The 23,920-nt window shown below is 34.1% G+C and overlaps 1 protein-coding gene across 15 annotated transcripts in view; it reads right to left on the bottom strand.

Annotated features, from left to right (window-relative positions):
- The window catches only part of CADM2 (cell adhesion molecule 2), a 1,196,245-nt gene that overhangs the window by 112,228 nt on the left and 1,060,097 nt on the right, over positions 1–23,920 (bottom strand). For all 15 annotated transcript variants that reach the window (XM_058296056.1, XM_058296060.1, XM_058296063.1 and 12 more), the window contains one exon: positions 17,054–17,144. In XM_058296056.1, the coding sequence (XP_058152039.1) occupies positions 17,054–17,144 (91 nt within the window). The remainder of the gene's footprint in view (positions 1–17,053; positions 17,145–23,920) is intronic.

Here is a 23,920-nt window from a genome sequence, read left to right on the forward strand (position 1 = left end):
TCCACAGTGTCTTGTAAAAATGTAAACTGTTATACCATTTTGCTGCTTAAAAGCCTTCAATACTTTCCAATCAGCAAAAATGTCACCTCTTCAGTAAAACCTTCCATGAATACCTAATCTAAAATAAACTCTCCTATGCCTTCTACTTCCTCCAGATAATTTATTGCAATCTGATGTCTGATTTATTCATTTTTGTTTGTTTATTGTCTGTCTTCTATGACTGGAAGGTGAACACCATGAATACAATTTCTTTTTAGTGAACCTGGCATCCCTAAGACTAAATGAGTCAGGCATGTCATTGGAGATAAGCAAATATTTATTGATGAGTGGTGGAGGTAAATAATAATGGAATAATATGTTGTAGGCTGTGTGAGGACATGAATCACCAATAACTGAAGTAAGAAAGTGGATCGCAGACAGTGATCCAAGGTTGGAAACTAAAATCCAGGGACACTACATTTGGTTGTGGTATTAAGGTACCATACAAAGGTGAAAGGATAAAAATTGACTCTTACTATCCTTACCAAATCATTTGCTTGAAATAGACTTTTTCTTATTCCCATAATGGTAATTTATATGCTAGCAGCCACCTTAAACTAGTTTGGCAACTGAGGGCAGCAAACCTTGTGTTATTTTTAAAAGAGTGAATATTAAATAATCTTGAATATGGTATCTGATAGAATAATAAAGGAACAAATAAAAAGGGGGGACTCTAGAATTTATTTTAATTTATACCATTTATAATGTGTGGAAAGAGGGTACATATTTTTAAAATACTTTAAAAAAATTTTTTTTTGTGCAAAAATGCACATGAAGAACAATGGCAAAGGTAATTTTAAAGCCAAAATAAATTTCATTTCTGTGGCTGGGTGTATCTCATGCTTTTGTTTTCTAGTTTTGTTTTTATTATCTGCAGAAATATGACTCAGATAATGTCATAAAAGTTATTAGGAATATAGGATTAGTTCTGCACATTTCTCCTTTCTATAGCTTTTTGATATAATATTTAAAATACTTTTGCAAAATCTCTACCTCACTATAGCTAGTTTTATTATTTGCCAAGTTATCGTTATCCTAATGTTTGCAATATGTGGGACTAGAATAGTAGGGGAACCAAAGAGAGAAACAGGAAGAAGAGGCTTCAGAAATCATCTAGATGAAAGAAATTCTTAAACAACTTGTATCTTAATTATGTATTGTTTTTAGTGTATTTCCAGCCAGTTTTAGTTACATGTACCAATTCACTTAATAAATATCCTGTTTGTATTTGCAGGTGTGAGAGAGAAAAAGAGCAAAATGTTCCTTAGGTTTTCTTCTCATTGGCTTCTGCTTACTTGAGCTTTAAATGGTTTCTAGATGCATTCTACAGTCTCTTGCTCTATACTCATTATTGTGGCTTAGTCTTTGCTCTGCATAAATATGACATTTTCCATACATATAGAATTATTTTTAGGAAAGGAATAAGTTTGTTTTTTTGCTTTTATTTTTCTGTTTGCAGTTTGAGAATCCAAATGATTTCTGTAGAAAGCTCCAAATAAAAATCTGTTGTCAAGTATCACCATCACTACTCTTTTTGATGTCAAAAGCATTTTAATGCACTAATAAATGAAGCCAGATTGAAATGGAAAATTCAAACCTATTTATTCCACTAAATAGCAAGCTGAAACTCTGATTCTGAGTTTATCCAGGTAAATTCCTAAAATCAATTATTGCACTAAAATATAAGGGGTGGGGGAAGTCTCATTTCAATAAGGGTTATAAATTTAAAACCTCAGTTACAAATAAGAAAATGGTCCTCTTCTCTCTTGAATTCAAGCATATGCTATTTGGTTCTAAGTTTTGAGACTCTTCTCCCAAGTTTAGAAGCTTCTAGATGAAACAGAGAATGACCTAGATGCAAGAGATAAGTGCTCTTCAGAAGACTTGAAACTAATGGCATTTGTGAGATTGCCTGAATCACTTTTTAATGATAAGGTAGAGTTCGTTGATGATTATTTTAATGGTTCTGAGAAACAAAGCCACGATACTAGAAACTGCTAAGTATAATTCTAGCCAATATATGGCAAAACACATTAAAGATTGGCCTTAGAAATGATAAGATTGCTATGATCCTGAAGGAGAGAGGGATTTTTAACACTGAAGGCAATCTATTCAAGACTGTTAAAAATGCTTAAGCTAATCTCTCAAAGACTTTGTGCTAAAGTAAAAACAATTACCCTTGCCTTATCTATACTTAACATCTCTTTTCTTTGGTAAACACAGAATATTAATTCCCAGTTAAAAGATGAAGAAATCGTAAGTAAACATTTAATTTCCCCTCCAAACAGTAAATCTATATATTCAAGTGGATTAAGTAAAAAATCACTATAATATATGTAACAATGATTAATTTCAAGAAAAAATATTTTTCAATTTATTTGTGAGTTAGTTCCTGAAAACGTCCTGTGATTAGTTAACTTTGGAACATTTTCATCTGTTTATTAAATCAAGAAGTAATGATTATGAGTTTCTCAAAATCTGTCCCTTATCAACCTACGGACAAGTTAGACCATATCACATACACACACACACACAAACACACACATATATATATAAAATATATATATATATATTTATTTATTTATTTCTCTCCCTGTCTTCCCCCCACCCCCACCCCAGTTGTCTGCTTTCTGTGTCCATTTGCTGTGTGTTCTTCTGTGACCGCTCCTATCCTTACCAGTGGCACCAGGAATGTGTTTCTTTTTTTCTGTTGAGTCATCTTGTTGTGTCAGCTCTCCATGTGTGTGGCACCATTCTTGGGTAGGCTGCATTTTTTTTCACCCTGGACATCTCCCATTATGGGGTGCACTCCTTGCACGTGGGGTTCCCCTACACGGGGGACACCCCTGCATGGCAGGGCACTCCTTGCTCACATCAGCACTGAGCGTGGGCCAGCTCCACATGGGTCAAGGAGGCCCTGGGTTTTAACCATGGACCTCCCATGTGGTAGGCGGACACCCTATCCATTGGGCCAAGTCCACTTCCCTATATCACATATATTTACAAACCTCCTAGTCAGTCAGAAGCTTGAAAACCATTCCAGCTTAAGGGCCTATTGCAATAATGGGCTCTATCTTCTATACAAAAGAGTTATTTTACGATCTATTACACCAGACCATATAATAGTGCTAATTAACCTTATAAGATTTAATATTTACATTAAATACTGTCACAATTATATAAATGCTTTTGTCCCCTGAATTGTTTTATTTTCTCTTTCTAATATTAAATCCAATGATCTTGGATAAGTGAAATAAAGTGTATATCATTTATCTGGTGTTTGGGGAATTAAATGTTCCATATAAGTAAATACCAAAGATAACTGAAATTTAAGATTTAAATTTTTGAAAATATATTTTAATCATTTGGATGAAATCCTTATCAGAGAATCAGAGCATTCTCAGTGACATTCAACTTTGTTTTCTTGGAGCTAAGAGCTCCTCAGTTTGAACATAGATATATTGAACATAATGTAGGTTTGAACTAAAACCTAGAAGAACTGAGATGTTTTGACCATTGCATGTTTTTTTCCCTGAATATTCATAAGACCCACCTTCACCATTATTGGTGTGATTAAACGCCATGATTTTCAAACTTCTGAAGGTGTGACCTATAGTAAGAAATCTATTTTATAACATTACATGATTACATACACACAATAAAACCTTGCTTTTTCTATGTCCTGTGACATTTTCCTTTTTCTTTCTCTTCTCTTTATTTTCTTTCCAATTCTATTATGTGTTATTCTATTTTTCTGACAAAGGATTTAAGCAAATTGATCTTTTGACTCATTAATAAGCGGCAACCAACCTTAGGTAGAAAACCCTGCATTTGTGGACCCCAGTGAGAGCTCCTGAAGCCTATGGCCATATTCTTAATCTTCCTTTTTCTTTTAAATTAATTATTTTTAAAAGATACATTGATTACATAAATGTTACATAAAAAATAAAGGGGATTCCGTTATGAGCTGCTCCCTACACCTCTCACATTTTCCCACATTAACAACTTCCTTCATTAGTGTGGTACATTCATTGCAACTGATCAACACATTTTGGAGCATTGTCACTAAGCATGAATTATAGTTTACACTCTTTCCTGCACAATTTTGTAGGTTATGGCAAGATATATTGGCCTGTACCTGTTGCTGCAATGTCACTCAGGACAATTCCTAAGTTCCGAAAATGTCCCCATATTACACCTGTTTTTCCCCTCTCCCTGTCCTCAGAACCTCCAGTGGCCACTGTTCCACATCAATAATATAAGTTCTTACATTTCTAGAATCACAATACGTCTGTAGTAAAACATGAGGAAGTCTATTTTGGTCCATAGTTCATTCCCCAATCCTGAGGGTTCTGGCATGGTGATGCCCACACCACCTCTAAAAGAAGGGGACTTTGATCCCATACGGCAGATCAATGGGACTCTCATGCTTGCAGTTGTAGACTCTCTCAGTTCCTTGGGTTGACCAATGTTCATCATCATCTCCTTATTAGTTGTCCTACACATGGCTCTTCGGACCCTTCTATTTGAACCTATAATTAGTACTAGAGTTGATAGGTGTACATCCAAGAGACTTTAATCTTTGGACTGTCCATGTACCACCAGGGTCCTGAATCCCCAAAGAATTGCAATACATACTCTCCAGTTCATTAATCTTCCTTCTTTATAGCCACCTCACTATCTTATCCTTTACCTGTAATTTTGAGAAGTGGGGCTTAATTCCATCACTCCTCACCATTTCAGCAATATCTGCTGGCCTCAAAGTCACCGGAGCTGTTGCTTTTTTTCTGATGACTTTTAAATTTTGTATTCCCTTTTCATAACCCTTTCCTTGAAAAGCATCAGATATTTCTGATTCTCTGAATATCCAAGAGTTAGAATTTAAAGATATCATCAACCATTGAGAGGTTCTTCCTATTCTAATAGGAGCCATTTGTAAATGTTCACACTTTCTAGTTAGGAGATCATAATTTAATTTTTTTTTCAATTTTTTTTGAGGTTTAGGGGCCTGTAGATGACTGAGGTTATATCTGCAAATGTTTGTCAATATATACTGTATATTTTACAAACATGCAAGTTGGACAAATATTTTTCAAGATTGTTTTTTATAAATGGCTCGCCAAGGAATAAGAGCTTGCTTAGTTTTAACACTAAATAAATAACAATAAAAAACTACAATGCTGAATTCATTTTTTTACATTTAATTTGCTCCATATATTTATGTAGATGAAAGTAAAAATATTTAGCAGCTGGTATAACACAGTCACTAGAATAATCCACTTGTAAGTAAATTATACTTGTATCTGAGAGATATCACTTCTAACTTTATGACATATATTATAGAAAAGAACTTCAAAAAGAAAAAAAATCATATTGAATGACTCCTATTTTTCAATAGGTTAAATTTCATTTAATAAATGGTGAACTCTAGTATTTAATCTTATTTTAATGTCATGAGCATTTTTCTTGCAATTTTTCTATAATTACTATGTTGGTAAATTTGTTTTTATATAAACACATATATGATGTTTAAATGTCATTAAATAAGGAATACTTAGCTGAAATTTCATAATTAGTATATTAAAAACTACAAATTTTAACCCAAGTGCCAAAAAGTACATATCCTGAAAATCTAGGTAATGCAGAAGATTGCATAATTCCACAATGGTGTCTTAAACATACTGAGATGTTTTCATGTAGAATTTCCCACTGAACATTTACATAATCCCTCAAAATAATTGGCTTTTTGTTGCAAGAAAACTGCTTACCTGGAAATGCTGAAGAAGTACATTTCCTCTATGGATCTATAATCATGGTTCTGCAAGCTCTAATGGGACTTTCACAAGACATTGGAACATTTAATTGAAAATGATTGAGTACCCAACATACCACAGATGCCCAGCCTAAATAACAGCAGTAGTGATTACTGAGAGTCAGCTTCTTGTTTCAAAAACAAAACCAAATATATTCAGTCTCATTTCTAAGATAACCACTTGTGTGTTTCCAGAGAGTCAACTTATGATTAAATTTTGAAGCCATGAGATGGAAGCAAAAGACTATATGTGCCTCAGAAAAGAAAATCACATGGGAAGGACAGCATAAGGGTATATTTTTAAATTATGATGAAAATTTAGAAATAATATCCTGAGATTATACCTTTGAAAACATTTTAGAAAAAACTGATTATATTGCCTTTAACTTTTAATTGATTGAGACAATTTAACATATTTTTAAATATCAGAACACATGGAAATCCTTAGTACTCTGTAATCTTTGTTATCCAAAGGATTCAGGTGTGAGAATTATCTAGGAGACCCTCATATGTTTATCCCACCAATTGTTGTGCTGACCTATTAAACATAGTATTTAAGAAGAAATACATACTTTTGGCAGTGCTTTCTTTTGACTGCCTACTTGTGCAATTCACTCTATAAAGTTTTGCATTGGGCAAGGTTTTCAAACTTTGTAGTTATTACCTGAAGTACTACTAATCTACTAAAAGTTACATAAAAATAAAGATATAATCAACTTATAAAAATATATTTAACAATAGAATAATGATTATATATCTGTACATAACAATCCAGGAAGAAACTATTTAGATACATAAAGAAATATGTAGAAAATATACAAATTTTCTATACATGTTTGAGCTTACATAACTGGTATTTTTCTTTGCAATTTGATTGAAATATGAGTTTCCCTAGCCATGTATTAGGATTCCTTCATTCTTTTCAACTTTGCTGGATTATTGTGAGAAATCAATGTGATAGAAGAAATGAGATAAACTGGATAAATCAGAAAACATATGGGAAGCAGATGTGACTCAAGTGATCTGGGCTCCCATCTATCATATGGGAGGTCCCAGGTTTGGTACCCAAGGCCTCCTAGTGGGCAAGATGGCCTGCATGGAGAGCTGGCTCCTGCAGTGAGCTGATGCAACAACAACAAAAAGAGACACAGAGGAAAGACAATGAGAGATACAACAAACCAGGGAGCTGAGGGGGTCCAGGAGTTTGAGTGCCTCTCTCCTATCAGAAGACCCCAGGGTTGACTCCCAGTGCCTCCTAAAGCAGACGAGAAGAGAAGACAAGCAGACACAGAAGAATTCACAGCAAATAGATACAGAGAGTAGATAGCAAGTGCAAGCAGCAAGGGTGTGTGTGTGTGTGTGTAATAAATAAATAAACAATAAATCTTAAAAAAAAATATACAGAACATCATTAGTGTCGTTAATAGGAACAAAAGCTTGTTTGCAATTCCAACTCTAGTACCTATCAGCTCCCTGACTGGGAAAGTTTGTCCAGCCTCCATAAGCCTTATTTTCCTCATCTACAAAATTGAAATGATTATACCATTTTTGAAAACCTTTTACAACTGGGTGCATTGGCTTAATTTGGACGTTTAAGGTCTTCCAGAGCCCCTGCTTTGCTTCTCTGCCAAAACTTGCCAACTCATGAGTCTCTTCATCCCAAAAGGAAGGCTTCAAAGTGCAGCTTCTTCAATAGCTATGGAACTAGACTTCATTCTTTACCCCTTCCAGTCTTTTCAAATTATTCGAAAACTTTTTCCACCATAATACTTTGAAGGGACAGTTCCTATGGTTGGGGACTTCCCAGTCTTCCATTTTAAGCTATTTTACATTTTAGCCTATGACAGGGGTTTATTCCTTGGCCTCTCTTCTTTGCAGGTTATTAGTATTATTTCAAATAGTCATTTTGCTCTAATGGTTTTGCCATGCCGTGACATCACTCTGGATTCCTATGCCATTAGAATATGCTTTTGAAAGCCAGAGTCCACCATCTTAGAATGGGTTTATTCTGTTTAGAAATGTGAATTCAGGGCCTGGTTTTTCAGATATTGTCGTTAGTCAGAGCTGTAATAGTAGTCCAAGTATAATCATGTGTTTCACATACACATTTCAGACTTCCGAATTTAAAACTTGGTAAAATACACTATATGTAATTCCTTGACCAAATAACAATTTATCATCTTTGTCATTATCATCATCATCATGATTATATCTATTATGAAATTATTTGAAGCAAGAAATACCACATATATTTTATTATTTCTTAAAACAATTATTTAATTCTTAAAAAAATTTCTTAATTTTGGAATTGAAAAAATACTATGTGGTTAAGTGACTTGCTCAAGAACACTCAGTCTGTGGGTAATGGTGGACAAAATTAAAACCTAGGTTTGCATCCCTGTTCCCACTGCACCACACAACATTCTGTGTCCAGAGCCTGACAGTTCAGGCATCATTTACGTACATAAACAGAACTCTTTACTATAATTAGGTGTCTCTCTATTTAGAAGGAGGAAGAAAAATGATCACAATTGGCATCTTTTATGTATTAAGAAAATGCTGTAATTGTAAATCAATATTTTTATTTCAAAATTCAAATTGTTGCCTGTTTTGGCTAACAGGATTTCATTGTGGATGAAAACTTGCCTTCTTTAACTACTGTTTTTACCAATTCATCTGACTGTAAATTGGTGGTATCAATTAGGAAAGAATATGTGATTTGTGGAAAGAAACATATTAGGGTGAGAAAACTGACTTGACACAAAACTGTTTTCCTTAATTTGCTTATCACTTAAAATCTATATCATGCTACTGGAAAATGCATTAATATATTCTTATCATATTTCTTCTTTAATACTTAAACTTCTAGAATGGATGTATGATTGTTGCTCTAATAAACCTCACTAGCTGTTATATGTTATGTGATTTGTCATCCTAAAGATTAAAGTATTTGTTCTCATAAAGAATAAGGATGTTATGTACTGTGTAATTATGCATACTAGATTTATGCCAATAACATAAGAAAAATAGTGGTTACCAGAAGGTAAAATGGTAAGTACAACACAATCATTGTGCTGGATACACAGAAAAAATATCAATACCACTAATTATTTTCTTTTATACAATAACTGCCAAATATACATTTAATTGATTCAAAATGCTCCATTTATTTTGAAAGTAAAATTTAAAAAATGTTAATGTGATGAATGATGACTTTTTAGTTACAGCATGTAGGGGTAACCCCACAACATTTAAGGTCATGACTTTAATGTAATAAAAGGTTGTTGTTTTTTTTTTACCTTCACTTTTATAAATGGATAATGCTGCAGTCTGAAAGCTGTCTGGGAATTCAGCCAAAGAAAGAATAGGGTTGCAAAAACTCTGGGGATTTGAAAGAAAAGTGGCTGGCATTAACTCAGTCCTCACTTTAAACTAAAATTAAAACAATAGACAGACATGTACAGTAATCTCTCTTTTAAGGAAAGAATAGAATGCTTCTATAGTAGTGTCAAGTGGAACAATTTGGTCCTGGCCCAAATGATGCAGCTGTTCCACAGGAAAATGGCAGAAGGCTTCAGTCCAAAGAAGGCAAATAAGGCTTGATTGTTCATAAACAGTCACTAGGGTCCTCATATTTAGAACAAGCAAAACAATTTTAGCATACGGGAGAGCAGGTTAGCAAGAGGAATCTCAGTACAAGTTGAGTCACACCATCACTTATGATTTATAGGAGAGTGGTGTTATTTTATCTACTGTTAATATGTCTAATAAGTATAAATAACTCTTTTTTTCAAGAAATCATATGTTGGTCAAATACTTCTTTAAAAAACAATAAAGGCCACAGATTAAAAATATCATTTAAGTCAACTACAGGATGTAGAGGATACAGGTAGCTATTAGCAATTTCTTATTGTCACCTGCTCATTTTATATGGATTGAATAAATGGTGGTGATAAGAGAAATTAAGTGTTTTGGGAGCCAATCAGAAGCTAAGCTATAGTATTGCTTCCCAGTGGTACCAAAATAACACAATAGGGAATGAGGTGCAATAGCTACAAAGTAATGGTGCAGAAATTTGACAGTGATTACAGGAGCAAAATAAGTAATTCTAACCTGCCCACTGGGTATTTGTGATATCATATACTTCATTGTAACTACTACTCTTACAGGCTTTTTAGTTCTTTCTTTTTTTTTAATGGTACATTTTGTTACAATTGATGAACACATTTTGGAGCATTGCCACTAAGCATGGACCAGAGTTTATATTGTACATTACACCCTCTCCCACACAATCTTATAGTTATGGCAAGACATATAATGGCCTATATTAGCCATTGCAATGTTATTCAGGACAATTTCCAAGTCACCAAAATGCCCCCATATTACACCTGTTTTTCCCTCTCCTTCCCCTCAGAACCTCCAGTGGCCACTGCCTCCACATTAATGGTATAAGTTATTCCGTTGTTAGAACAACAAACTCTGTAAGAATACCAGTAATTCTACTCTTGTCCACTGTTCATTTCCCAGTACTGAGGATTCTGGGATGGTGATGCCCACTACACCTCTAATTGAGAAAGAGCTTAGATACCATGGGGCAGGTGGATAGTGCTATTAATACCTTACTTGTAGGTACAGACTCTGTTCCTTAGAAAGGTCGTTTTCATCATCATCTTATTAGTTGCCCTGGGTGAGTACAATGAACTGGAGAGTAGGTGTTGCAAGTCTGTTGAGATTCAGGGCTCAGCTGGCACATGGACAGCCCAAAGAGTAAAGTCTCTTGGCCATATACCTATCAACTCTAGTACTAACTCTAGGTCAAATAGAAGGGGCAGAAGAGCTGTATGTAGGGAAACCACAACTGAGTCCAACTCTTTCACACTGTGGAGCATAAATTCCAAATTAGGACCTGTTGGCAGGGTGCCAAACTCCTGAGCTGTGTGCTCTGACTAGTGTCTGGATGTCTCCAAAGCCCTCAGGAGCACCTGCTTTTGGAGGTAGTATTTACTTTGGCAGTCAGTGAGATCCTGCTGAGAAGCACATAAGCCTAACCTCTGGAATGATCTCCCAACTCTCCTTACTTTAAAGTCTCTTAGCCATATAAACTCATTTGTCTTTACATTTTTCCCCTTTTGGCCAAGGTTTTTTTCAGTTGCATTGCTAGCTGGTGTTTGGTAGAAATCACAATCCCACTGCTGGGTATAAACCCAGAAGAATTGAAAGCAGGGACACAAACAGATACATGCACACCAGTGTTCATAACAGCATTATTCACTATTGCCAAAAGTTGGAAACAACCCAAAATGTCCATAAACAGATGGATGGATAAACAAATTGTGGTATATACATACAATGAAATAGTACTCAGCTGTAAGAAGGAATGCAGTGTTACCACATGGGAAAACATAGATTAATCTGGAAGGCCTTAAGTTGAGTGAAGCAAACCAGACACTGAATGGCAAATATTACATGACCTCACTGATATGAATTATGCAAACTGAGCAGATTCACTGAGCTAGAGTTTGGAAGATAGGTTTACAGGTGACAGAAAGGGAGAATAAATTGTGAACCAATGCCCATATCATCAAAATCTATGAAAAGGTAGAAGGCTGTAGTTGTGCAGTGGATGGGCATGACAGTGAGGCAGTGATGCTATTGGATAGGGAGGTCCTTGTTTGTGAGGGGTGTAGAGTGGAAATTTGGGTTGGGCTGTCCTTGGAACTGGGAGGAGGGTTACAGAAAAGAGCAGGTAAACTCTGAGTATTTGTTGGTATGTGGTTGAAATGACAACATTGGGAATGATCTTTTGGCAAATATGTCAGAGGAAGGTTAGTGGTTTAGGGCACTGAATGTGGGGAACAGTGGGAAAGGGCACACCTGTGGCTGGCCTCTAGGTAGTGTGTGAGTGTTCATCTTGTCATATTAGGTTCTATCAGTGGGTGGAGAACCATATGAGTAGGAAGGTATTGGACTGCCATCCTGGAGAGGCCCAATATGTTCTCAAACAGAGCAGTGGGTGTTTTTCAAGAGCACAGGCAGTACCTAGTAAAGGGGGAAAGGCTGGTATGTCAAGCCCTCAATGTTATGTCAAGTAACTATGAATCTTTTTCTTCAAGGAAGGAAACTAGGTAGTTACCATGGGTCTTGAGGAGAGGGGTCAGAGAGGAATAGAATAGATGGAACATGGAATTATTCTACATGATGATGCAATGATAGATACAGGTCATGTTAAATTTCATCAAAATTTATAAAAATGTATGGTCCAAATATTTATATGCCAATTTTAACAAATGTACTATCCACATATAAAATGTTATTAATAGGGGAAAGGGACAAAGGGAAAGGATGTTGGATATAGGAATCCCCTATATTCTGTACATGACTTTTCTGTAACCTAAAGCTTCTTTGAAGACAAAATGAAAACAATAAGACACTGGGGGAATAATCAAAAGAAAATGTCACCATACATACACAACAACAGGTCTTACAGTGATGAAACACATAATGTAAAAAACAAATTTTTAAAAATATTTTTTCATTATTTTTTATTATTCCAAAATTTTTTTAATTTTTAAATTTTATTTCTTATTTTTAAAACTACCATTATTATTTCATTTTCTTATGAATTGTTTTTAGTTATTTTGTTGACTTCATTATTCAAGAAGTTCTGGATCACAGAAGGGTTGCATTGGTGTGGGGTGTCAATGATGGTTGATACATGGGAGGAGATTCACCTGGGACATACTTATAAGGCATATAAATGTGTTCAAGTGTTTATGGGACATTGTCATGGTGGGTGGAAATTCACACAATAACCAAAAGAATATCAAATTCCTATCCTGGGGAGCTCTACCATATTCTCTTATAGGAGAGTAAGAATCCCCTGAGTACAGGGCCAATGACAAATGAAGGAGAATGGTCCATTGACAGGCCCTGGATATTGATGACGTATTTATGAACCTTCACTTTTCAAATTGAAAAATAACACTAGTGATATAAAGTACCTAAAAGCTACCTCCTGAAGGCATCCTTTTTGCTTAAATGTGGCCTCTCTCTTAGCCAAACAGCATATAAGTGTATTACCTTCTCCCCAGCATGGGACATGACTCCTGGGGATGAGCCTCCTTGGTTCTTTCTTAAAATATGGTCAGCTGACCTTTTATATTTTATTGTAAAAGCGTGACAAAAATTGTTTTCTCACCCCTCTTCTGCTTTCATGATTCACTTTTTGAAATGGGTGGTCTTACCATTTTCTTTACTTCCTACTACCTCCTAATTCCCTGATTAATCTTTTAAATTTGGCTTCTGTTCATTTCATCCTAGCAGACTTTTTCTTTATGATCAGTAAGATTTCCTTCTGGGAAAATCCAGTGGTTTCTTTTTAGTCTTCTTTTGTTATTATTAAAATTTTTTTTTATATTGTTGTTATTATTGTTGTTGTTTTTAGGTACCACTGTAGGGGACTGAATGTGGGACCTTGTATGTGGAAAGCTGGTACTCAACCTCTGAGCTACACCAGCTCCCCCAAGTTGTTTTTTTGTTTGTTCATTTGTCTGCTTGTTTTTTTTTTTTTTTTTTTTTTAAGGAGGTACTAAAGATACAACCTGGGAAGTTGTATGTGGGATGCAGGTGCTCAACCACTTGAGCTACATCCATCCCTTCCCTGGTTTTTGTGGGTTTTTTTTTTTGGCCTCTCTGCCACATTTGGCACTGTGGGAGATAGAATATAAACCAAACAGAAGCTAGAAGTTATACGGTTTTTTCCATCTTTTGTTTTTTTAAAGGATGTACTGGGGATTGAAACTGGGACTCCATTCTTGGGGAGCAGTTGCTCAGTCACTGAGCTACACTCATGCCCCTTAGTGGTTAAGGGCTTTTAGCTAATGGCAAGATGGAAATTATGGTTACTTTGAAAATGCAGATTCAAGATGTTCAAGAAGGATATAAGAGAATACCTGGCTAAGGGAAGGAAGGAATTAAATTGAAAAAGTTGACTTTAACTTTACTGCCAATGGCCTGATGGTCACTAGGGAGAGAAATTGATAATAGGAAGTTGGAGATGTGGATACAATTCAAAACAATAAGTTAAAACACATTTGCTGATGTTCTATAGCATAAAGAATATAATATCAGACTACTCATATACAGAGAGAATGTAATAGCTATTTTTAGTCCTCATGGGTCTTATGAGTTAATTGCCAGGAAATACTTTTTAAATTAGAAGTTGTTTTATATGGCCATAAATTCATACTAGAAATAGTCAGTTTGGCAGGAATTTGGCAAGTTTTTAGAGAGGCCCATAAATATGGAAGAAAGCCTGATAAAAGCGGATGGCAACAATAAAATATATCATGGGATTAGCCAGTTCTTCACCTGATGCATCCAGGGGTTTGACTTCAGTACTGAAAATTATTGCTTGTTCTCATGGCAAAAGCAAGGCACATTCTAAATTTTCAAAAGTACCTTTGTATGACATAAGTGATCATTTAGATTCAGCAATTGAAGCAGCAGAAAAGCAGTGAAAGAGTGTAAGTTTTGGGCAATGATTGAACTAATTTCAATTCTGACTCACCCATGTTAAAACTGCTTGATTAGCATGATTGAGTCTTACTTTTCTATTTTGTAAAATAAGGATTGATTCTTATTTTGTTCACCTATTTACAAAGTGATATTAATCAGGGTCCTAAGAAAAGTGATATTTTCTATTTTTTAAACTTTCTTAATCTTTGTATTCTTAAGAAACAAAATAAAAGAATCTATTTGATTTTTCTTTCATCTGCAATGCAGAGGATTGATAGACACATCTAAGCTTATTTGTAGGTAATTGAATCAGAGACCCTATCATAACACATCTATCCAACCATATCTGAGCTGAGAGATATGACCTACTTAAATACCTAATTACCGAGACCTCACAATCAAATTACTCACATGTATAAAATGATGTCTCAGATATTGTTGGGAGTTAACATGGAATCAAAAAGGGTATAATTAATAGGCAGTTGGATGCTATTTCAACAGGGAAATATTTATTTCCAAACTTTAGTCACTTCATTTTCCTGTCCACTTCATTTAATCGCAGACGTTATATATGTGTATACTACAAGATAAAAACAAATATACAAATGGGAAAAAAAAGTAAGGCAGATAGGAAGGAAAGAAGATAATAATTAAAAACTAATTTTCATGCCCTGACTCTGATTCTGTTCTTTCTATGCTTACCCCGGAAGTTGAAAAGGAGGATCTAGAAGCAAAATAGAGAGGCAAGAAAGACAAAGTTGAAAAATGATAGAAAGAGAAACAGGAGTGGAGATGGAAGGAAAAGTTAGGAATGAGGTTCTGGTGCTTGGTGTACAGAATCAGGAGTAGAGAAATTAGAATTTATGTGTGTCTAAAGCCAGTGAGAGTCCATTACATTTCTTTCCCTATTAAAGTACTGAATTTGTAGACAAAAACTCTTATTGAAGCTATAATGGTGAAATGTACGTGTCACATTTAGATAGCAGGGGGTGGCAGAAAGGATTTCTACACCCATTTAAGTTTATCAGAAGGTAAAATCTATGAAAATGAATTGAGTAGGTTATATGAAGTTAAGCAACTAAGAAAAATTTTATTCTTTTTGAAGTCTAAAATGCCTTAAAATAATTTTTAAAAGACATTTTTAAAAGGCATTAAAGGAGAAATAATTTTAAACCACTATATTTGTATTTTTATAGAAAATAATTACTAAAAAAGAAGATAGTTAAGCAATATCAAATTTTGATAAGTGGATTCATTTAGCGTGGGAACAAATATAATATTACACAATTGAAGAATTTAAAATTTCAGGCTTTTCAAAATTTTGATGGAGAAATTTCTCATGGGATAACAAGAAACCTATATCTAAATAATTTAAATATTGGAAGTACATTTTTAGAGCTATAATTAGAATTGAATAGAAATTGTTCCATATTGTTTTATACAGGGAGCAATTAAATTCCACTCATTAAAATGTAATAAAAAAGTAAGTAAATTGGAAGTTTTTTTAAGAAAAATCAAATAATTTAGTTAAAGCAAGGCCTAGAGTATTAATATATGATTATACTTCTTTCAAATAGAATAGTCTTTGAATACTGCATATTGGAGGTTCAAATTTTGTTTAAAAATAGGTATTCTATTAGGTAGTTGCTTACTAAATGTGTTATAAACACTTGGTAAAAAGGTAAAATTTTAGAGTTGAAATGATATTAGGGCACATATATACTAATAATAAAATCATTTCACAATTGAATTGAGCTTATGACCATTTTCACTTACATTGTTTCCAAAAATATCATATTCACAGATTGTCTCATGGGTGTTACATAAGAAATATATATTTGATTTCTCTTATTTTTTTTTAAAGATTTATTTATTTCCCTCCCCTTCCCCCCCACCCCCCCCCCTCGCTGGTTGTCTGTTCTCTGTGTCTATTTGCTGCATCGTCTTCTTTGTCCGTTTCTGTTGTCAGCGGCACAAGAATCTGTTTCTTTTTGTTGTGTCATCTTGTGTCAGCTCTCTGTGTGCAGCGCCATTCTTAGGCAGGCTGCACTTTCTTTTGCGCTGGGCAGCTCTCCTTATGGGGCACACTGCTTGCGAGTGGGGCTCCCTATGCGGGGGACACCCCTGCGTGGCAGGGCACTCCTTGCGCGTATCAGCACTGTGTATGGGCCAGCTCCACACGAGTCAAAGAGGCCCAGGGTTTGAACCACGGACCTCCCATGTGGTAGACGGACGCCCTAATCACTGGGCCAACTCCGCCTCCTGATTTCTCTTATTATGAAAATGATTCCCAATATAACATTAAAAGTTGGACATATTTTGAGATGCTTCAATATATCCAAGGCTTTTCATGGTAATATTAAGTTTAGCAAGGTTTAGCTTTTATTGGTCTAATGAGTAAATTGTGACTGACTAAACCTACTAAACCACCTTTTAGTTTGAAATACTTACTGGGGAAAAAGAGAGAGAAATCAAAGCTGGAAATTTCCCCCAAAGCTTCACTAGATGAAAATGTATAATACCAATTTTTCACTTAATGAAGACATAGTTCAGGGGTTCTCTAGTCTAGAGATCACTTTATCTACCAACAACAACAACAACAAACAGTGGATTTTTACAGTTAAAGCCTGCAATCAAAGAATAGAAGAAAAAGTGAAATACTATATTACTAATTGAATTACTTACAGTGGTTTTCCTTTAGATTCACAAGTCAGAATTAAAGGCTGTCCTTCTTGTGGAAAAGGAGTAGATGGTATAATCTTAACTGATGGTGTATCTAGAAAAAATTAAGAAAGGTCATTAAATACATATAAAAGTTAAATACATATTTAATTACCGGACACCATGTGGTATGTCCAGGCTTATAATTTGGTGACATAAACTATGTAATCTAAGTAATTTTTAAAGATACTATCTTGTTTGCAAAACTAACTAGAATAACTGCATAACTTATGAGCATGATTGTTTTATTATTTCTGAAATCTGAATTTAAGAGTGAAATTTCAAAAGTGTTTCATATGATCCCAAATATTTTATACTATAGTTTCTTCAACTATTTATAGATGGTTATGAATCCTATCATTATAGACTGAATGTATTCATGTTCATTTAAATAACAACACTTTCATTGTTGCAGGAATACCTGCAACTCATAATAAGGAACTCACAATGGACTCAAGATCAGCTACCGTCTTGAAAGTGTTATGCAGAAATCTTGCAATGATGTAGCATTCAATGATGTAGCATTTAGCACATGCTGCTTAGTCTAAAATGAGTTAGCAAATCACTTGAAACAGTTATCTAGAATTACACTAAAATTTAACATTTTGTTATAAATGCTACAACATAATTACTATAAAGTTGTTTATTTCAATTTAACAATAAAATCAGCCCTTGTAAACAAGTATTCAAGAATAGTTTGACATTTATATTTGTACTTTTATGTCACATTAAATTCTTTAAGGAGCACAAAGATACATATTTCATAGAAGAAAGGAAAAATAAGATAAAGAAAAGAGAAAATGTAAACTGCTCATTCCTTTACGGGACTTTGCTAATACCGGAATTCTGTGCCCCATAGTTAGCACAATACTGCCTTTTCCTATGATTTCCACATCTGCTGAGATGAACAACATAGATTGTCTGGACTGTTAGGGTAATCACAGTTACTCTCGCCATTCCCTCAGTCATGACAGAAGAGCTGAAATTCCTTGGGATTACACTCATCTCTGAATCTAAAGCCAGTTAAAAAAGTATCTATCAACTATGTAATTTTTCTTATTTAGAGAAAATATTCAGTTTTGTCATATATAGAACCAAAAAACTATGATCTGGTGGAAGACTATATCACATTTATAAATTGTATATACTTTTCAATTATATCTTTTCTCAATCCTTTAAATAAAAAAAAGACAATAAAATAATTAACAATAATATTCTGCTCACAAGTAGGCATCACATATCATGCTAAATAAGTGTGCTGAAAAATATTCCAGGAAGAAAAGTTAATTTGAAAAAATGTATGGCACATATTTATCATACTTATTAATTAAAAGAAGAAAATATTGACTAAAGGATTTAAACATACTTCATTTCATGTATTATTATCATCAGTTATTTTCTAGGATGATCATATGATTTAGTGTCCAAACTGGGTCATTTTTGAAAGTTTCATGATTTTTTGAAAATCATGCAGGGTACATGTAGTGAACCACAACTCTCCCTGGGCAAACTGAGGTCTATTTTCATTTGAACTTTGGCCAAATGTAGGTACAGTAAATTTTGTTTTTCCCCTTACATATTATAAAATAAAGCTTCATTCTCAAGGAAAAGGCAGGAAATCAGAAAAAATGTGTTTCTAGGAAAGAGAATTGTCTTAAATTGTGTGCCCTGCCAAAACAAAACAAAACCAAATCAGACCCAGAGACATAGGTGGGAATCATGTAGCTTTATGAGAGGTGATCTCAGGAAGCAACTGGACATGAGGTAGGGAGAGAAGGAAGTAAATAAATGATGTGTTATTTTGCAGAGTATACTGTGGGCAGCTGAGGCTCCATCCAGGTATGGAGCTCTGAGAGACAATGTACACAGAACATGCCTCAGAGTTACCTTAATGGGTAAACAAGGGGTAGGAGAATTTATGTACTAATTCTTATCCATCTTTAGTTGAGGAATGCTCAAGGTAGGTGGATGCAATTTCCCTGGCACTTCTGACCTGCTCAGTGTACAGGAATGGTATGTGCCAAAAGGATACGGGGTGGGGTCACTAAGAATATCAGCTCCAGTAAGGCAAATTATATAGTGGCAGTTAGCTGTAGAAAGAGAGGAAATCAGAATATGGTCTGATGTGCCTTACCTCTACTTGTTCTATTTAAATAGTTTATTACAGATGAGAAATTGCATATCAAATGATCTCGTGAAGGAACATTCAGTATTCCCACTATATCCAACATATGGGATTTCAATTTTAAGCAAATATCAAGGCAGATAGATACATGCTAAGACATGTGCTTCTGTGAAATCTTCCGGAAGACCACCAAATATTTTTAAGTTGCCCATATTAGAGAATATAATTCAACATTCATTTATTTCACTTCAGAAATATTTAAAATGTTGATTAGTCTCTGTCCTAAGATTATTTTCCCTAGGTTTCTTCAACGAACTCCCCTCTTCCAGTCTAAGCCTGCTCTTATTCAATTTTTACTTCTCTGGTTGCTCTTTCTCAGGTTCTACTTATTTGTCTTCTATTTATCTTCTTGAGATCATCTTTAAGATCTCTTCTTATATAATTACATAATTTTCTCTATGTTCTTATAGCCCCATCTATTTCTTAATTTTCTATCTACTTACCAATTTTGATGGTTAGGCTAATATGTCAACTGGGCCAGGTAATTGTGCCCAGTTGTTTGGTCAAGCAAGCACTGGGCTAATTGTAATACAAGGACATTTATGGGCTTTAGTCACCAGTGAGTTTACTACATAGATAGCTGATTACATCTACAACCAACAAGGGAGATTGCAGTCAGCATTTAGTGACATTTTATCCAATCAGTTAAATATCTTAAAAGGGGAAGTGATTTCAGCATTCAGAGAGAATTTCTCAGCTCATCTTTGAATTGCCAACTTCTCCTGGAAACTCATCAAGGACCTTCATTGGAATTTCATCGGAGCCCTTGGTTTGCAGCCTGCCTGCAGAATCTGGACTTGTGCATCCCCATGGTCACATGAGAGAATTTTATAAATTCTCATACTATTTACAGATATCTCCTGTTGATTCTGTTTCCCTAGAGAACCCTGACTAATATACCAATCACTTCTAGATGTATATCCCTGAGCAATTCATACCTCAAGCTATAACTACTTATATGCAGCACTTATTGGCATGTCCACTTGGGTGTTTCAAAGATGTGGCACATCTGTCATGTCCAAAATGAACTCAAAATTTCCAACCCTCTGCTCCACTGTCACTCCTCCAGGGATCTCTAGTTCTATAGATAGTACTGCCATTCATCCAGCTGCATACACCTCTCATTTCCCCCATCTTTTGTATAATCCAGCAATCAGTTACCAAGTCTGGTTGATCATATCTACTAAATAATTTAATAATTTACAGATCCATCCACTTACTTGTTATAGCTCCATAATAACTACTTTTATTTAGTTTACCACGACTTGTATCCATTTTTAATTCCCCTAAATCTTACTTTTATAACTATACAAAGTTGTCTTCTTTAAACATAAATCTTATCACATTAGTTTTTGATTAAAATTTTGTATAGTGGGAAACGGACTTGGCCCAGTGGTTAGGGCGTCCGTCTACCACATGGGAGGTCCGCAGTTCAAACCCCGGGCCTCCCTGACCCATGTGGAGCTGGCCCATGCGCAGTGCTGATGCGCGCAAGGAGTGCCATGCCACGCAGGGGTGTCCCCCGCGTAAGGGAGCCCCACGCGCAAGGAGTGCACCCGTAAGGAGAGCCGCCCAGCGCAAAAGAAAATGCAGCCTGCCCAGGAACGGCGCCGCCCACACTTTCTGTGCCGCTGACGACAACAGAAGCGGACAAAGACAAAGAAATAAGACGCAGCAAATAGACACTGAGAACAGAGAACAGACAAACGGGGGGGGGGGGGGGGGGGAGGGAGGGGAATTAAATAAATAAATAAATCTTTAAAAAAATTTTTGTATAGTTAATCTTAGATCTTAAGATAAAACACAAAACCATTAATATTAGCATTTAAATCCTACATGATGTCCTTTGCTTGCCTTCTAACACTCTAAATTCCCAGGCAATTAGACTTTTTTTTCAGGTCCTTGAAGGAAATATGTTTTGTCTTGCTTTTAGACATATTGTATCAGAAATGTTCAATTTTGGGGAAAGTTTTCTTATTTAATTCTTGCATATCTTTTAAATCTGAGTTCAGTGTCATTTGATAAGGGTAATCATCCAATACTGACAAATTTGGTCAAATACCTCTAGTGTATATTCTTATTTTTTTTACCCTTGTGTAATGGGGGAAAAAATCACTGCAGTATATTCAGTGTTTTGCATAAGGTTTTACGCAAAGCATGTGTTTAATACATAGTTATTAAATGAATGGAAACTAAAATTTTATACATCTTCTTATCATTAATTTAGAATGCTAATATCTGAAATGTTTACTTGAAATTTTGTTGTTTCCTGCTCTATGGATAATTATTCTTACATATTCATATCACAAAACTTTGATTGACTTTTACCCGTAGCTCGCAATTCAGATAATTAAATGCCTGTTGCTGAATTTCTTCTTGGTATAAAATTCTGCATTAGATAACAGTAGATCACAGCTTCCATAGTTATAAAAAAAGGCAATTTATTTATAAATCTGTAAACTACTTTTCCCTAATCATTTGATTTTAGAGAAACATTCAATTGCCTAGAAACTTATTTAAATATTCAGCAAAATTTATTTGATATTTCCAAGAAATGTAAACATTCCTCTTCAAACATGTCATGTTAGCAATATATACTTAAAAAAGAAATTATTTGAAAAATCACATTTTCCCACATCAAATATTATAATAATTTGATTATCACCCCAAGCATAGCTTTCTCTCAAAGTTTAAAAAAAAAATAAATTGGAAGTAATTGGACTCTGAGAGCTTTTCACTTAATGATAAAGGATATCTCTCATTATAATTCCTACTTAATTTTCATCAAATAGTTGTTTTATTGTATCCATAATGGAGCTGATTAAGTATTATTAGAAATAAAAATATTTTGGTAAAATATCAATGACTTTCTAGAAACACTGGTTTACAATTTTTATACTTTCCCAGTTATCTTAACCAACAAAAAGACAAAGAAAAACAGGTTGTAGTCATCTAGAAAGTTGACTTAATTTTCAGTCTTTGCCTTCCAGGATTTCTTTAAAAGACATTTAATTAGTGAAATCCCCATGTAAACATATTTCTTTGTATTATTATTTTTTCTTATAAAAATAATGAATAAATTGTTTTTCAGTAATGGCAAAATAGATAATATGATAATAATCTTACAATGTACACTTAAATTCATGCATATATTATGCTACCAATCTTTTAATTAATTCATCTATGAATATTAACAAGAAGGTAAATCTGGTATTATTCCAAACTTTTATTACATGCCTACTACAAGCTATCTACTAAGAATCACTAAAAAGTTGTTTCTATGTCTATATTTGTTATGGGGAGTTACTTATAGATGATCTTCTGCATTGTAGTTTCTCAAATTAAAAAATATCTCTATGGACTGGGAATATTTTTAAAAGAAAGTTTGCTCAAATAGCAGTCCTAGTCCTGCTATGGAAATATTTCTATTCTAAGAACAATATGAAATGCTTTTAATCTTTTTCTACCCTCATCACAAAACTGAATGATCTTTTTGCTTTAGTAATTTGGGTATGTTTATGATGCTTTCTTTTTAAGTAACTGATATAATGTATTGTATTGTAATAGTATTTTAGTACATTTTAGTAATTTTAAATAACAGGGTTAGGGAAAAAATACATTATTAATACTGTTATGTATTTGTACTTACTTAGTCCTACCTGTTAAACTCAAACATTTATGCAAACCATAAATGGATTACTATGTCTATGTTAAATGTTTTCAGTCTCAAGCAACACCATATTTATTCAATATGAATAACAAGGAAGAGTAAATTATTAGAAAATTATTTCAAAATATATGATATGCACTGGTTTTCTACAGCACTGCAATTTGTAAAATCATTTCTTTTTACACATGGCTATTTAATCTACCACGTTTTGAGCACTCAAGATCCAGGATCATAGCATAGCCAGTTGTATTTCATGAGAGGTTAACAAAATGTCTAATATGTGCAAAGCCATATTTAAATGTTGGATGAATTCATGAGTGAACAAATGAGTGAGTGCTAGCTACTTCTCTCAAAATGCAAGGGGATTAGGAAGTTTTATGTAAATATATAAAATTTAGTAATATATTTACTCATCAACAAAGAATTTTTTTAGTATTTGCTATAAACCAAGTTAAATATGCAGTTATTTTTAAGGCATAATTTTTTTTTCTGTAAGGAATATATAGGGAAATAATATTATACCTTAGAATCTATTTTTAAAACTACAAAAATGTAAAGAGAGCATGCACTATATCCTGAAGTGTTAATTTTTATAATTTCATCTGACAAATTCTGGGGCTCATTTAGAAGGAAGCACAGTTACTATTAATGGATTAATGGACAAAGATTGTTCTTTCCTATTTAACAAAATTTTAAAAGCTTTATTAAACTGGGAAGTAAGGATATCTCATGTTCTGTTTGACCGATTCAGGATTTGAATCAAAGTAAAGACATTGATCCAGTGGAATGGATTTTCTGTATCCTTAACAAAGGTTTTCTAAAAGAGAAAAGAACTACAAGGAAGCTATGATTAAACCACCTAATGGACAATCTTAAAAGCATAAGCTCTTAAAGTATTTAGTATCAGTGCATCAACAATGTGCAAACATCACGAAGGTGAATAAAAAGAAGCTTTAAATTGAATGTTTACCAATAA

The sequence above is a fragment of the Dasypus novemcinctus genome, chromosome 4 (assembly GCF_030445035.2).
Source record: "Dasypus novemcinctus isolate mDasNov1 chromosome 4, mDasNov1.1.hap2, whole genome shotgun sequence".
NCBI classification, from domain to species: domain Eukaryota; kingdom Metazoa; phylum Chordata; class Mammalia; order Cingulata; family Dasypodidae; genus Dasypus; species Dasypus novemcinctus.